This window comes from Sapajus apella, unplaced genomic scaffold (genome assembly GCF_009761245.1).
Source record: "Sapajus apella isolate SASKATOON/1434 unplaced genomic scaffold, GSC_monkey_1.0 scaffold26, whole genome shotgun sequence".
NCBI lineage: Eukaryota > Metazoa > Chordata > Mammalia > Primates > Cebidae > Sapajus > Sapajus apella.
Window position 1 is genome coordinate 4,087,805 of NW_022436966.1, and position 17,685 is coordinate 4,105,489.

At 40.3% G+C, this 17,685-nt stretch overlaps 1 protein-coding gene and 1 non-coding gene across 11 annotated transcripts in view; both read left to right on the forward strand.

Annotated features, from left to right (window-relative positions):
* LOC116560485 (AP2-associated protein kinase 1) overlaps positions 1–17,685 on the forward strand; it is a 171,103-nt gene that overhangs the window by 105,810 nt on the left and 47,608 nt on the right. For all 10 annotated transcript variants that reach the window (XM_032291860.1, XM_032291865.1, XM_032291864.1 and 7 more), the window contains exons 6-12: positions 2,707–2,828; positions 4,170–4,251; positions 5,033–5,165; positions 7,832–7,935; positions 9,883–9,962; positions 11,718–11,872; positions 13,483–13,772. In XM_032291860.1, the coding sequence (XP_032147751.1) occupies positions 2,707–2,828; positions 4,170–4,251; positions 5,033–5,165; positions 7,832–7,935; positions 9,883–9,962; positions 11,718–11,872; positions 13,483–13,772 (966 nt within the window). The remainder of the gene's footprint in view (positions 1–2,706; positions 2,829–4,169; positions 4,252–5,032; positions 5,166–7,831; positions 7,936–9,882; positions 9,963–11,717; positions 11,873–13,482; positions 13,773–17,685) is intronic.
* Positions 12,536–12,667, forward strand: LOC116560739. The gene has a single exon (XR_004273120.1). It is a non-coding gene; the product is annotated as a small nucleolar RNA SNORA36 family (small nucleolar RNA).

Here is a 17,685-nt window from a genome sequence, read left to right on the forward strand (position 1 = left end):
AGAAATGTTGCCAAATTCTGAATGATTATCAGTGATTATTACCGACCAAAGGTTGGCAAAATTTATTTGCAAAGGGCCAGATAATAAATATTTTAGGTTTGTCATAACTGCTCAACTCTGTCGTCAGAGCTCAAAAGCAGCTGTAAACTTTAGGGTAAGTAACAAGTGGGCATTGTTTGATTTGGCCTTAAGGCCTTTGCCAACCTCTCCTATTGACAGGAAATTCTGTAGATTTTGTGGAGTGGTCATGAAAGGTTTTTCTAAGGAGTTGCATCTTGAATGGAGAGTGAGTGGTTGAATGAAAGGAGCAATTGAATGAGAGGACAAATTAGATTATATATGGAATGCTTAGGAGACATGGAACAAATCAGCCTAGCTAGTGTTTAGACACTTGGTTCCTTATTAAATAGATTTCTGTTGTAGGGGCATTTCTGAACATAAAGCACTAAGAAAGTCCTGACTTTAAGCTTGCACCTGGTGCATTAGGCAAGTATTGTTACCCCTACTATATTTGGAAGTAAGGATGGAAGCCTTGAGTAATTGCTCTGCTTCTAACCTGCTTCCTGCAGCAGAAATATAATTGCCTATCCTTTCTAGAGTGAGATTGTTTAGGTTCGCTTCCCAGCTGTACCAACTATTAGCTGTGTGACATTTAGCAAGTGACTTAATCACTCTGAGCCTCGTTTTCTCCATCTGTGAGAGAAGGATAATAATTATGTTGGGATTATGAGATGTAGTGGGATAATCTATGTAAAGTGCTGAGTACAGTAGTACTGGTAATAATAAAGCTTGGAAAATGATGGCTGTTATTTTTATGACCTCTAAATTAGATTGAAAACATTAGTGTTGTTTTGTTGGAATTATCTTAAATTCCTACCAAAGTGTGTATATGCTCAGGAAGCTTGACTGTGCCACTTTGCATAAATAGATTAAACTGATGAGCTTTATAAAAAAGATATACATGATGGAAATATTTGCCCGCCTTAGCCTTATCTCAAAGAGACAAATCCCTCCTAACCATTCTTAATTCATAATCCTATGCTTAAGAATTGCTAATCATAGAATATACCTGTGCAGGTTGATAGCTGTAGTTCAAACTGTCGGTGTGTCTGGAAATTCCAAGGTCAAAATTATAGATTAAAGTGATTCCAGGGTAGTAGTGCCCCCAGCTATACCTGCATATCCTCTCTGGAAGAACAATAGACTTTAAACCCAGATCTCACAAGCTTTGTACAGATTAAGTTCCAAGGAATGTAAGTTAGCAAAAACAACAAAACTCCTCATAACAGCACTATAAGCAAGGTTTGGTAGAAATAAGAATCAATAAACTGCAGAATCAGTTGGCAGCAGAGACTTCGAATATTGGAATTGGCAGATACAGACTATAAAATATACTTAATGTAATTCTTAGAAGAATTAAAAGAAAGTATAGAAACAAGTATAGAATTAGAAGCTATTATAATTGACCAGTTGTATTTAAAAGAATCAGTAGCAATGTGCTAGTACAGCCTGGATATTTAGTGGCTCCTGTCTTGCCCTGGCAGACCAGGTTTGCACACACATGCATACACACTGACACAGTGTTTTTTGGTTTATTCCATTCAACAAACATTTTTTATACCAAGCATTGTGTTAAGCACTGGGTAGAGAAGACCAAGAATATGATTACAAGGTGATGCTTATCTTTAAGAAGCTTATAGTCTACTGTTGCCTTTGTTTTCCAAAGGTGGTCAGTCTTTGGAAGGCTGAAGACAAAAGACAATGGAGACCTCAGTCTTAATGGCCTAACAAGATTTTTTGGCTGCCATTTTGCTGCCCACACATAGCCAGGTCTGTCCTCCAGCATACTAGTCAGCTCAGTTCACCTAGACCAAAAATCAGTACACCTTCAGTACATAGTGCCCACTATTTTGGAGTTGTCATTTCCTTGGTAGAGTCCTTTGATACCAGGGATTTCTCTAGGTTTGGGACTTTATAAGCTCCCTGCTGCCTAGAATTCCTAACTCACTGCCCAAAGAATTCATTTATTTAAAAAATTAGGGCAATATATTAATAGGAAAACTGCCCATTTATTCCCAGGCATTTTATCACTTCAAGAAGTAACTGAAATATAAACAATATTAATTCTGAATATCCTAACCTAGTGTAGTAAAGACATTTATATAAGTACTTACAAGGTCCAAGTGAAGTAATTCACATCATGAAAGAATGAAATACTGTAAGACAATAGGGAAAGAGTGACATTTTGTCTGAGTAGGCGCCTGAAAGTTTCAAAAAGGACATGGCATTTGAACTGGGGTTTGAAATGACATTTTGATAGTTGGTTAAGGAGGTGGGGATTGTGTAGGGCATCCTAGCCTGAAAGAAGAGCAAGAGCAAAGGTACAAGTCAGAGGCTTAAAAATATGAGAACGGTTTCTGCAGAGGTGAGAAATGTGGCTGAAATTTACAAAAATGGCACTCTTACATCCCCCACTGTGGAGTTTCCTCTTTCTGTGCTCTCCACCCACTTTTCCCTGTTACTGTGCATCTCCTGTGTTCCACTTGGGATGACCCCTGTTGAGATACTTGGAGAGGAATAACTTCCCTGTGCATATTAATGAGACTGCCAGAAATAAAATGTTTTATGTATGTAACTGTGAAACCAAATTTTCATGTGCATTACTAAATGATATCTTGGAATGGGTGATTGGGGACTGTTTTTCAGGTTGAAAATATCCTCTTGCATGACCGAGGCCACTATGTCCTGTGTGACTTTGGAAGTGCCACCAACAAATTCCAGAATCCACAAACTGAGGGAGTCAATGCAGTAGAAGATGAGATTAAGAAGTAAGCTTTTTCTCCTTTCTTGGAGTTTTGTCCACAATCAGATGAGCAACTTTGCTTTCAGCTCATGGATGAGAAGGTCAGGTGGGAAGAGAATGGTGATAATCAGTTGTCCTTCAAATCAGAGCATCATGTTCATGGTTGGGTTTTTTGACTTTAAGTGAAGAACGAGGAGGGGGTTTACAAGCATACATCAGAGTAAAAGGAAGGACTCTGAGAGTGCTTTATCAGTGGTCCTGTGGTCATTGTACATAGATATTTTGATTTATAATATCACAGAGCCTGTAAAAAGCTGAGAGGTGCACACACCATGAAAGTACTAGGATGTTTTTAAGTATGATCATAACAACCATGATATTATCAGTCAAACAGATGTGCTTTTTACTGAACCCTAAATTGCTGCTTCCTTCCTGCTCATAAGGCAGTCTAAGTGGAAATAATGGTGAGTAGGTTATTAAAGTCTCCGCAAATACTGAATCACAGACTTTCACAAGAAAAAGCTTATTTAGATTTGTGACTCCAATAAGAGCTTGACCCATTTTCCCCTCATGTCCACAGTGTTGGATTTTTTTTACAGGCCACAGCACTCACTGTTACTTGTAATAAATCAACAGTCTAGCCTGCACACCTACATCCTGATCTTCTCTGTCCTTTCATGCATCATCTCAGACAACCACCCCTGGGGCAGGAAGACCCTGATGGACCTAAGGCCCTGAGGGACGCCTGGACCCATCCCATCTGGGATCTAGAGACTCAAGCAGCATAAATCACATGCTTGGTAACACCAAGACACTCACTGTGAGGATGTGCTTATACTACTTTTTTCTTGAGCAAGAGATAAAACTGATATTTCAGCCTGATTCCAGGAGCAAAGATGAAGGGCTGATGATTCCATCCACTCCCCATCCCAGTCAGAGCCCACTTTCTGCTCTTCTCCAGAGTACCCCAGTCAGTATTACATCTCTGTGTTGACACACATTTAAAGGCCATTTTTAAAACAACAAATTGACAAAATATAGTATCAGAATAAGAGTTTATAAGAGAAGATTTTGTTATTTGAGGGCCCAAGAAAAGTTGCTTTTCAAATTTATTTAATGCATTAGTGTCCGAGTACCCACATGTTCTTAGACTAGGAGGACTTTTGCCAAAGGTCCATGGTGTGATGATATGATTGTACCAAGAACAGCCTTGCATTTTATTTGCACTAATATTTCATACTCTCTTCTGCAGATTGCTCCCAGGGATTCTATTAATGTAAAAAGGAAAAAAAAAAGTATTTCTGCCTCTCCTGGTTTTTAATTATTGTATTGACATATTTAATAAAAACGAATCTCTTGATTGTAGATACACAACACTGTCCTATCGAGCACCAGAAATGGTCAACCTGTACAGTGGCAAAATCATCACTACGAAGGCAGACATTTGGGTAGGTGTCAAGTAACCTATCCATACCTCAGATAGCAGCAGTCTTGATTGTAAATTCCCAAGAGTAATGCACACAGTGCTATAGCATGGTGGCTACTGTACCATATCCTTATCTACTTACCTCTCAAGGCTATTCTTGTTGTGGGAAGACCGACCACTGCTTCTTGAAGCATGATAAAATTACTTCCAAACTCTGTGAAAATTATTTAGGTATTTTTTTCATGCAAATATTGCTAGTTCTTTTTTTTGATACAGAGTCTCGCACTGTTGCCCAGGCTACAGTGCAGTGGCGCGATGTTGGCGTACTGCAATCTCCGCCTCCTGGGTTCAAGCAACTCTCCTGCCTCAGCCTCCCTAGTAGCTGGGACTACAGGCGGGCGCCACCATGCCCACCTAATTTTTTTGTATTTTTAGTAGAGATGGGATTTCACCATATTGGCCAGGATGGTCTTAATCTCCTGACCTCATGATCCACCCGCCTTGGCCTCCCAAAGTGCTGGGATTACAGGCGTGAGCCACCATGCCCAGCCCATGTTACTAGTTCTTAAGAGCAAAACAAATACTTATTCTTTACTGGAGCACGATTTGATAATAATGGTACAAATAATGTAACTCAGCTGCTGAACAGTGGTGTTGGGTTTTAAAACTCATGTTTCTAATACATTGATAGTCTATAGTTTTTATATCTGCTAGTAAATGTGGATGGTGTGTTTCTCCTTAGATCCGTTTACAGTCATGATAAATAGACCACTAGTAGCAATCTGCTATGTTTTTTTTTTTAGGCTCTTGGATGTTTGTTGTATAAATTATGCTACTTCACTTTGCCATTTGGGGAGAGTCAGGTGGCAATTTGTGATGGAAACTTCACAATTCCTGATAATTCTCGATATTCTCAAGACATGCACTGCCTAATTAGTAAGTATTTTAAGTTTCTAGTTTCATATTTTTATTTCTATTCACAAAGAGTGAATTGGGGGATAAAGGTTTACGATTTCAGGAATAATGAATTAGATGCAAAGATAAAGAAATTGGTTGATAATGATTGGGAACTCACAATGTAACAGTGTCTAGTTAGAGCAGTGGGTCTTTTTGCTAGAATTCTTAAGTTCTGCTTCACACCTGAGTCCAGCCACCCAAGCAGAAATCCTAACTGTGCCTTGAGCAGTATAGTGCTTCTATATTCTGTTGCAATCTCTATGAAAGCTCTTGTACCAAAGGAGTCCAGCTGACTCATATCAAGTGATAAGAAATTCATCTTTGCAAAACTGGAAGCAATTCAAATGAAAATGATTGCAGTGCATTGACTGGAGTGAATACGTAATTAAGACTATATAACTCCATGGAACCAGGTTTTTCCTCTCATTTAGGTTAATCACTGGATTTTGATAACAAGCACCTAAACTCAATGCTTTCTTAAAAATAGTCTTAAGATTCCCCACTATTTGGTATCATCATAGCAAGCATATGTACTAACATTCATTAACCAGATGGTAGAATAAGTAATCTTAAAAAAAAAAAAAAAAAGGAATCTTTGCACAAGCCCCTGTACTAAAATGCTAAAGAAGCAGAGATTTTTATCTTCTTTCCACATTGGTTGAGACTCTTAGCATCTAAGTTTTAATTGTTATGGATTGATTACAAATCCTGAGCAACCCAGTTTGGGTCCTGCATGGGGATACACTGGAAAAAAGAGAAGCAGCAAATGTGGGTGGAGCATCTGACATTTGTTGAGGACCTACTTATGCCTCATTTAATTCTTAAAATCCTTTATATATTAAGTGTAATTATTCCCATTACACAAATGAGGAAACTGAAGCTCAGAAAATGTAGGTAACTTATCCAGTTAACACAGATACAGCTTTTAAGGTATTGCTCATTCTGTTGTGCCAGTTTTGTCAGTCAGCCTCTTCCATTTATTAACAAAAAAAGGTAATATTTAAAGGACTAGATTATGACATTTAATGATTGTTGGATTGTTTTCAGAGATAAAGCATTATATCCATATTAGAATTCCAGGTATGTAAGTGAAATTGGTAGGAAGTATGGGAAAATGGCCAACTTTGATGTTAGACTAGTATTATTTTTTGATGATTTTTAAAAACATTTATGTAGTAAATTCATATTGAGAAAAACAACTCTTTATGAATGTCTATACCATGAATATCTTTCCCAAACTGCTTGCAAACCATTTGGCAACTCCACTGTCACCCTAAACTCACAGATCTAAAATTAAGTTTATCATCATTAGCCCTCCTTCCTTCTCTTTACCCCCAATACCCATTCCCCTGCCTTCTTTTCAGTTTTTCTCAGTGGTATCACCATCAAAGCCTAGAAAAATAAAATTTAAGATTTCTTTGGATCCAGCTAGCAGGAGAGAGGAAAGTTTCGATCATTTACTCGGCCATAATTATTCCTTTTTTGGAGTTTCTACTGTTTTTATTGCGTTCTTTATATGTACGTTACCGTCACTGTAGTATATACAGACTCTGTCAGCTCATGCCTCTACTGTTGGACTGGTCACCAGCTTTTCTCTTCTCTCTTCGATCCATCCAGCACACCCTCACCAAAAGATTCCTCTTATAAAACACCACCTCTCATGTCCCTGATTAGAAAACTCCAGTGGCTTGCCAATGGTCCCACAGTAGGGCCCAGCTTTTTAGCATGGCATTTAAGATTCTGATTCTGATTGCATTCCACCCACTCAGCCTTCTCTCTACCCTGTCCTTCTGGCTCCTCTGTTTCTGTGCAGCAAGGCATTCTCTTGTCTTTCTCCAAGTCCTTCTTTGCTAAGACTGTTCTCTCAACTGGATGTCTTTTTCTCTTTCTCCCTGACTGAATTCTGTCCTGCTTTCAAGGGCCAGGCCAAGTCCTTCCTCTTCCGCAAGGCAGTCAAAAGGCTGCAGCCTCACTGATCTTTTTGGAACTCAGTGTCCAGAGCATTCACTTTATTATTTAAGCAATCAGCTGCCTTGCATTGTTGTTTGCATATATACATGTGTGTTTGTATTTAGATTTTTTTTTCCTGAGGATTTCTCCAGCCTCAGAGAGGCAGAAGCTTAAAGGACCTGGAAATAGTCAAGTAATCTATAGGTCACAGGAAAAGCAGATATGCATATGTTACTTTGTAATTTCTTTTAATCTGGAAACCAGCTAATATTTCCAACAAAAGAATAATAAGTAAACTCATTAAGTTTGGGTTTTGGTTATAATTATTAAGAATAATCATTCGTTTAGTGAGATAAGATGAACCAAGGAAGCCCATGGTAAGACTGTGTAACCGCCTCGATATCAGAGTATGAAGGTGAGCGCTTGAGTCCCTCTGGTGCAAAGCATAGAGTATGAACTTTAAGTATCTTTGTTGTAATTCACATATTTTATTTTCTTATGGATATTAAATGTTTTATATTCAGGAACATTAGAACTTCTCTAAGGGGAGAAAAGAGGCTAATTATACTGTCTGACTTCTATGAAAAATAAAAACTTGAAAACAAAACATTGGGAGTGGAGAGAGGAATGATGTTTCCTAGCTATGCAATAACTGTTGGAATATTATTAAATAAGTTCACCTATGTTTGCCTTAGGGTATATGTTGGAACCAGACCCTGACAAAAGGCCGGATATTTACCAGGTGTCCTACTTCTCGTTTAAGCTACTCAAGAAAGAGTGCCCAATTCCAAATGTACAGGTACGTGGGTGATGCTATTTAAAGGGAGTTAAACATTATCAAATTGCCGTTTTGAGTTCCTGGGGTGCTAATCAGCTATTTAAATGAATATAGATGTCCTTTGCTTTAGCTACTAGAGGGCATTCAAACAAAGCTAACTGTGAAGCAATTGCCATAAAGGGAATCCAATTTTCCCATGGAATTTAATTATAAAACTGAAGCAATTGTACTGAACAAAAAAATGCCCTAGGGATTGAGATGAACACTTTCGATGAAGATTGACCAAATTCATGCCTATCAACTCTTCAAGTTCTCTGAGAACCACATGCCTGGTGTAGCCACCTGAAGGTGATTTGGCAGGCTGCCTTCCAGAAGCGTGGTCTTGGACATGCCCCCGTGCCTTTTAGAACCTATACCCCTTGTCCCTGTTCTCCTTCCTTGCAGCAGAGCTTCCTTGATTTTGCTTCTGCTGTTAGCCATTTATAACTCACACTCCTCTTTCTCTGTCCTTCCAACACATCAAGACATACGAATATTTTCTACATTTAGTAATCCTAAACTCTGCACTCACAACTGTCAGAGTAAAATGCTTGCAAATGTCTTTTTTACAATCCTTGCATATTTTTCGTGTCATATTATGATCTATTTTTCTTAAATATTTTATTAATGGATGCTATAATAAATAGATCCTGACCTGAAATTTTCTTACTAGTTTCTCAAGTAATGGGCTTTTGATTTCACTGTTGGGGCTTAAGGGTGCTGCTTCTCTTTCACTCTCACTTTTGGAATCAGATGTGGGGTTCATCCAGGTGGAGCTCAGAATATTGGCTTTGTTACTAATAAGCTTGAGTCAGAAGATGTAGCTTGACCAATCAGGCTCCCTAGCATTAGACCACATGACTCAGATGTAAACACCTGATTGCTGGGGGACCGGCTCTTCTATAAAGGAAGGAGGGCAATAGCAAACTGGACCAGCTCACTTTTTCCGCAGTCTTATCAGTCACAGAAGTCAACTCTTCTCCTTTCGGAGAGGAATGCTTGAAGAAGAGGAAATGCGAGAAATTTTCTAGCAGAGATTCCCCCCACCTGGAAACATGAAGGAAGTGAGAAGACCCTCCTAAAAGGCCAGTTTTATCACCAGTATTCTGTGTGTTGGGTTTCCCAGATTAAAGCGAGGGATACTGTGCAGTAACCTGCCATGACTGTGTCTTCTTTTGTAGTCCCACTTTACCATTCATAGAGTTAGATAATGTGAAATCTAAGTGAAAGCATTCAGATTGGTAACTAGCTTTTTAAAAGTACACCTCACAAGTCTCATGTCATTTGGTACTCAGTAGTGGTAAGCATTTGTTTTAGGGTTAGGGACAGCTAGCTGGTGCTCCCTCACGAAGCATTGTTAGATGGATAGTGCAGATTTCAAGCCAGAGGAACTCTCCTTGGCTTGTGGATTGAGTAGTGCCTTACATGTTGGGAAGGGGTACTGGCTCAGCAGCCATACACAGGGGTGGCTGTGGTTTTCTCTGAGCAGACTCAGTGCACCCTGGTTTGACACATTGGTAACCTCAAATGAAGATCTGTCTGGGATCCAGAATAATACCAGCTACAGACATTTCCTTCCCATTCCTTTCATAGCATCAGTTCCAAGCTGTGCTATAGGAGGAGAAGGGTACTGAGAAGATTAAGCCGCAGTGACTCAGCATGGTACACAAGGTTGGGGGAGCGTATGCTATGTACAAGCTACTCTCTCCTCTTCTCTGATACTTTACTTCCCTGACTGTGGCTGAGTCTGATACGCTTTTGGTTAACTTTCCTTCCCTCTACCAGACAGAGCTCAGGGCCTGGAAGCTGCTCCAGAAGATCCCAAAATGTATTTCCATCAGCTCTCAGTCCCAATCAGGCTGCTTATTCTTTAGCAAAAGAAATCTGTGATATCCTTTTTTTTTTTTTTCCTTTTCTGCAATTCTATAGAACTCTCCCATTCCTGCAAAGCTTCCTGAACCAGTGAAAGCCAGTGAGGCAGCTGCAAAAAAGACCCAGCCAAAGGCCAGGTAAGACATGCCTTCATGAGCACATGTCCTCCTTGGATTGCCACAGCTGCAGGGAATGATACCTGTGTTTCTTGATCCTTATGTATGAAAGAGAATCGAGAACTCTAAAGCTGTTTTCTTTGCATGGGAATAGGCTCAGGGGCATTCAAAGATGAGGCAACAGTAGACTTTAAATGTTGCTAGTATGGCGGGGCTTGGTGGCTTACATCTGTAATCCCATCACTTTGGGAAGCCAAAGAGGGTGGAACCTGAGGTCAGAAGTTCAAGGCCAGCCTAACCAACATGACAAAATCCCATCTCTACTAAAATTATAAAAATTAGCCAGTTATGGTGGCACATGCCTGTATTCCCAGCTACTCGGGAGGCTGAGGCAGGAGAATCACTTGAACCTAGGAGGTGGAGGTTACAGTGAGCTGACATGGCACGATATCATTCCAGCCTAGACAACAGAGCCAGACTCCATCTCAAAAAAAAAAAAAAAAGAGGAAGGTTGCTAGTACAAGAGTATCTGAAACATTAGCCAGGCGTGGTGGCACCTGCCTGTGGTCCCAACTGCTCTGGAGGCCGAGGCAAGGGAATTGCTTGAGGTCAGGAGTTTGGGATCAGACTGGGCAATACAGCGAGATCCTATCTCTTTGAAAAAAAAGCAAAAAGTATCCTAAACATGTGTCCTGGCTTTTGGTTAGCCATATTCAGCACCCTAATACTCAGCCTCCCTTTCCTTTTTACTTTCTGTGGCTCCAACCACATTAGGAAAGTGTAGGTCAAAGCACCAGGTCCATGAACAGCAGAAGACTCTCTGCGTCTTAGCTGATCACAGTCTATTCAACCTAGGGACTTCCAAAAAGCAGATGCCAAAAGAGGATTAAACAAACAAAGATGTTATTTGGGGAAATGCCCAAGTGAGAAAAAACAGGGAGGGAGCCAGGAAAGGCTGGGAAGGCCATCGGAAGGCAATGCTTAAGAAGAGAGACAGAGGACATGCACCAGTTATTTCTTATGGTTTCTGGAAATGGCAACATAATAATCTTACATCTCATGTAATGCCAGGACTTAGAAACAGGATCATATCAATTTGCAAAAGAGACTGGGCAATGTGATTTTTATTCTGGGTGACCCTGTGCCCAACTAAAACTTTTGTTACTATGGAAAAAAAGTAGTATCTATATTGGAGGAAATGGAGTTTCTGTCACACTTCCCATTTTTAAATGCTTTGACTTGAATTATTTACTTTTTCCTTCTAGTGCCATGTTGGATTCACTCATTTGCATGCTTTTCATTGTAGAGAGACCACTTTGACAGCTAGTTGCTGCCCAGTTTGAATTCTCTCTGCATCTGAAAACCACGTGCCTCAAACCCCTCTTTGCATCGTCACCCAAAGTGTATTTTGGGAAATCCTAGGAGGTGCTGAGTAAAAGGGCCACAGGATGAAATAAGCTTGAGAAACACTGCATTCTATATAGCATTTTCTTTGAGATTCTCCATGCCATGCATATTCACACATGAAAAGCTCTGCTAGAAGGAGAGCCACTCAGTATATTTTGATCAGTGTTTTACAAATTTATTTGCCCACCAAGCCTGTTTTCAGAAGGTCTTGTAACATAATGACATCCTGTGGAAGATCTTTTGGGAAGCGTCAATTAAGCAGATCTGGAAGGTTTGGGTTGATGTGGAAGTGGAAGCATCGTGTCCTCTGCTCATACCCTTCCATTTTTCCCATACTTTAATATGAACCTTTCTGTTTTCCCTTTCTAGACTGACAGATCCCATTCCCACCACAGAGACTTCAATTGCACCCCGCCAGAGGCCTAAAGCTGGGCAGACTCAGCCGAACCCAGGTATCCTTCCCATCCAGCCAGCCCTGACACCCCGGAAGAGGGCCACTGTTCAGCCCCCACCTCAGGCTGCAGGTTAGTATCTAGATTGGTTTGAAGCTCAGTATACCTCTTTGTTATTCTGGACAACAGGGAAATCTTGGAAAGCCTGGTTTGCTTTAGGATTGGAATCCAGAGGTGCATAGAGATAGCAGTGTTCCTTGAGGAACAGGAAGAAGCTGCCATTGAAATTGTATGGCAATGGCCAGGCATGGTGGCTTATGCCTGTAATCCCAGCAGTTTGGGAGGCTGAGGTGGGTGAATCACCTGAGGTCAGGAGTTAATTTCAAGACCATCTTGGCCAACATGATGATAACCCATCTCTACTAAAAAAAATATATAAAAAATTAGCCAGGCATGGTGACATGCACCTATAATCTCAGCTACTGGGGAGGCTGAGCCAGGAGAATTGCTTGAACCCGGGAGGCAGAGGTTACAGTGAGCCGAGACCATGTCTTTGCACTCCCGCCTGGGTGATAAGAGTGAAACTCCATTTAAAAAAAAAAAAAAAAAAAAAGACAGAAAGAAATTGTATGGCATATCAAAATATCCTCCTTTAATTCTGAGATGGATCTCCAAGACCGCTAAAGCCCGTTGTCTCTGTCTTTTTCTAGACGTGGCCCTGATTTTTGGGGTTTAGAACCTTATCCTACCTCTTTATTTCATATATTTCCCTTTGCCTTTAAAGAAACAAGACTCTTCCGAAGTGTTGAGTTCAGTCCAGGGCATCTTCCCTGTTCTGTTAATTAAACTTTGGGACATTGAAATGGGCCAAGGGAGATGATTGGGTAGAAAGCATGATTCTATTCATTTGCCTCCTAGCCTACAAAAATGCCTCCTTGGGTCTAATAAATCAACAGTTAAAGATGCCTAGAAGAGACAGGACTGAAGAGGCTGAAGGGCTTGGACTAGCAAACAGGTTACATTCAATTTTAGGAAGTTTGGGGTCTGATTAGCTGAGATACAAAGAAACTGATTTGTTTTCATATATGCACCGCCCCCCCCCCGCCAAAAAAAAATAGAAACAAGACTCATCTCTTTTGACATTCGCAGAGGAATATTGTTTCCTTAATGCTTTTCCCTTGAAGTATCTACCACACCTTCATGTTTTGGTATTCTGTTTCTAATGAGTTGAGTGAGCTTTGTTTCATAAGAAGGATTGATTCAAAATATCAAGTAACTGAACTCTACCAGGAAGCTGCTTTTGGTGAATGTGGTGGCCATCTACTTATAGTCAAGCATCCAGACTGGGATAAGCTACATGTAAATCACCAGGGAATGATTTTGTCATGCTGCATGCCAAGAGGGGCAAAACTTAGGTATATGTACCAAAGGCCAGTTGAATAGATAGACACTTAGGGTGCCAAATTAAGTTGTAATTGACTAAATGGGGTGATTAATAAAGGAATACTTTCTTAAGGAGGCATTATTGAACCTTGTTTTGAAAAATTTGAAATACATAATTTAGCAAGAAGATAGAAAGACATTCCAGGTGGGACAGAGCATGGGGAAGGACAGTGAGGAGCACATGTATCTTGGGATAATCTGCCCATTTGTCACCCCCTATTAACTGTTTTGGCAAGACAGAAAGCCACTTTTGTCTGGAAGAGTTTGGAGCCCTTACATGGAGTTTATTCTCTTTGCAGGATCCAGCAATCAGCCTGGCCTTTTAGCCAGTGTTCCCCAACCAAAACCCCAAGCTCCACCCAGCCAGCCTCTGCCACAATCTCAGGCCAAGCAGCCACAGGCTCCTCCCACTCCACAGCAGACGCCTTCCACTCAGGCCCAGGGTTTGCCCACTCAGGCCCAGGCCACGCCCCAGCACCAGCAGCAACTCTTCCTCAAGCAGCAACAGCAGCAGCAACAGCCACCACCACCACAGCAGCAGCCGGCGGGCACATTTTACCAGCAGCAGCAGCAGGCCCAGACTCAGCAGGTAAGGTGGTCAGAGTGTGACCCTTGCTTGCATATCTGAGTCATGACTATGACAAGGCCCACTAGGTAAAGGTATCTTCCCAGAGAGCCATTAGACATTACGTCACCATTTCTCATAGATGTAGATACTAAAGCATTGAGAAGTGGATCCATCACACACACCCCTTCATCCTTTTTCTCAGGCCATAAGGAATCTGTCACCTGATTGAGGAACATCAGTACAAGAGCTATTTTTTAAGGACTGCTTTTTTTTTTCTAATATAATTGTAGCACCATTATCATAATAGAGGAAAAAATAGCAAGTTTCTTATTATCAAATATGCATGAGTATTTAACTGTTTCTGATGTCTCATAATTAAGTTGGCTTGTTTGAATCAGTATCCAATAAGAAGAGATTGTATTAAGTTGGCCTATATTGTTTTCCATTATCTTTTCATATATTTTTCCACATTTTTTACTATGAACGTATTCATTTTATAATGATTAGTATATCTTTTTTTTTTTTGGAGATAGGGTCTTGCTCTGTTTCCCAGGCTGAAGTGAAGTGGTGTGGTTATAGCTCACTGCAACCTCCAATTCCTGGGCTCAAGTGATCATCCCAGCTGAGTCTGTCAAGTAGCTAGGACTATTAAGCATGTGCCACTATGCCTGGCTAATTTTTATTGGTAGAGATAGGGGGTCTCATTATTTCGCCCAGGCTAGTCTCAAACTCCTGGCCTCAAGCCATCCTCCCACCTCAGCCTCCCAAAACACTGGAATTACACACACTAGCCAATGCGGTTGGCTGATATATCTTTTAAGTCCCCTTTTATCCATAGTTTCCTTCTCCCTTTTTTTTTTTCTCCTTTTCATCATTTAATTTTTCAAAGAAATTGGATCATTTGTCTTGTGGAATTTTCCGCATTCTGGGTTTAGCTGATTGCATGCTGTGGTGTCATTTGATGTGTCTGACCATCTTCCATGTACACTGGTAATTTCTTGAGGCTTACTCAGTATTCGATTCAATCTGACAGTTGTTCTTTGTTCTTCCTGTTGCATGGTGTCAGGAGGTCTGTAATGCCTCTATTTCATTAATATTAAGATCAGGGAGCATGTACTTTCAGATCTCCCTGAAGACCACGTTTTCCAAAAACATTTAAAAAAGGAAAAAAAAAAAAAAAAGATCAATCAGTATGTTGAGCTGTTGTCTGTCTGATCCATTTGTTTAACATTCCCAATTAGCTTAGCAGCCATAGCTGATCATTTCCCAGGTTCCTTAATTCATCAAGAATGGTACAATGATATTCTAGCCCTCTTCATTTGGGGGCTGTAAGTTTTCCATGAAGAAATTTTTTCATCAACTCTTTAGTTACCCTGAGGTATTGTTTATACAGAAAAGGCAGGAGAAACACTTGATTCTTTCCTTTTGTTTACTGGTTTTCAGAGAAATAAATTTGTTCCCTCTTAGCATCCAAAGGTGAACAGTGAGGTTTTTGTTTTGTTCAGTTTAGTATCATTAGGAATTCTTAGATTTTAACATATTTGATATATTTGAATACAGTGCTCTTTTTGTATGTGTATGTTTACTAGAGATGGGGCCTTGCTGTGTTGCCCAGACTGGAGTGCAGCGACTATTCACAGGCAGGATCCCACTACTGATCAGCACAGGAGTTTTGGCCTGCTCTATTCCCAATCCGGGCTGGTTCAACCCTCCTTAGGCAACCTGGTGGTCCCCTGCTCTCGGGAGTTCCCCATACTGATGCTGAACTTAATGCAGACACCCAACCGGCATATCACACTACAACCCAGAACTCCCGGGCTCAAGCAATCCTCCTGCCTCAGCCTTCTGAGTAGCTGGGGCTATAGGCACACACCACTGTGCCTCGTATATTGCAGTTTTTAAAAATTTATTTTAAAGCTCATATTGTCCCAACTTTGACCAGTGGAAGTCTATTCAAATTGACTCCTAAGTCCTTTGGATGTAACTCCAGTGGTGTTTAATGATTTCCTTGCTATCTAGGATCATGCTGCCCTCTAGGATTATACTGCCCTCGACTTGAAATCATCCATTTTTCTTAGGAACTCGATTTCCTTTTAGTGGAAATAATGTTTAGAAACCACAGTTTTGATGCTAGAGATACCATTTGCCTAATGGATTGGTTGTTGTTTCTAGGTCTTCTCAGTGGACAATTAGAAAATATGTTTTGTTTTGTTTTGTTTTGTTAGAGAATAGGCATTATGAATTCAGGTTTATATTCCTAATTTGGATTTGTAATTGCTGGATTTCTGTTTAACTTCTTGGATTTTGTTGTATTTTTATCTGGAAATCTTGAGTCTTAACAGCATTAACGTAGTTAATTAATTGATGTGTCGTTTTAAGATAGCAATAACTATATGATTACTGAAAAGAGTTTAAGATTTCCTTGCCCTTTTTACCCTTAGAATGTTTATCACATTATTTTCTGGAGCATTCAACTACCAATTTGACAAACTGGTTTATTTGCATGGTTTTGCTTTTGATTTTTAGTTATTGCTTTTTAAATTTTAGTTTAATTCTGTTTTGTGGGTATGTAAAACGTTTTCATAGTTTCAAAGTTAAATCTGCAAAATTTCATCTCCTGCCAACCCATATATAGAGGGTATCGCTCATTCCTATTTACAATTCCAGAGTATTCCATTTGATATTTCCTTCAGGCTATATCCATCATGGCTTATTTAATCAGCCAGTCTCCTGTTGATAGACATTTGGGTTGTTTCCACTATTTTGCTGTTTTATAGACAGCTATTTTTTTGACATTTTCTATTTTGTTAACCCTTTAACTTTGCCCCAGTAGACAAACAGTATCCTCCCAATTGACTCTAATAACTACATGGGATGTTCAGAGATACAGTCTTGACCTTAGTTCATCGGCAGGCCCTTATTTTGAGCTCTTTCTGTACGTAGCACATAACCCTTAACAGTGGGGATTAGAGAGACATATAACAAGTATGGGCCAGGCACAGTGGCTCATGCTTGTAATCTCAGCACTTTGGGAGGCTAAAGCAGGAGGATTGCTTAATACCAGGAGGTTGAGACAGCCTGGGCAACAATTGTGAGACTGTGTGTCTACCAAAAATAAGAAAAAAAATTAGCCAGGCATGGTGGTGTGCACCTGTGATACCAGCTACTCAGGAGACTGAGGTGGGATGATCACTTGAGCCCAGGAGATGAAGGGTGCAGTGAGCCAAGATTGTGCCACTACATTCCAGCCTGGGCAATAGTGCAAGACCCTGTCTCAAAAAAAAAAAAGTGTCATAGAGTATATTGACTATTTTGGATGTTTAAGGAAGTTTGATAAAAATAGAGCTCTTGGGAAATAATTTTTAAGAAGATTTGAGATGAGTCTTAATAGTTGAGTTAACATTTAGGTTATTCTTTTCAGTGTCATCATTGCTTCATCCTGTTCAGGTAGGGAAGCATTTTAATCTTGGCTACTTCAAATCCCTTTATAAGAAGGATTACTTCTGTGATTAGGAGATCGTTTATTAGCTCCTGCTATACTCTGGCTTATGGAGTCACATGATGTTTAGTCAGATAGCTTCCCTTACACAAGGCCCAGAAACCCTCTTGGAAGGCCAGTCTGTAGTGCAGGAGGCAGCCTGGTGCAATGGATGGCGCCTAGCGGTATAAGGTACTGCTGTGTTATATTTTAATGCCCTGAGGTCTCCATCATGAGATTTTAGGTCTAGCCTAAAGACTTTTCTTTTCTTCTTCTTTTTTTCTTTTTTTGAGACGGAGTTTCGTTCTTGTTACCCAAGCTGGAGTGCAATGGCGCAATCTCGGCTCACCGCAATCTCCGCCTCCTGAGTTCAAGCAATTCTCCTGCCTCAGCCTCCTGAGTAGCTGGGACTACAGGCACGCGCCACCATGCCCAGCTAATTTTTGTATTTTTAGT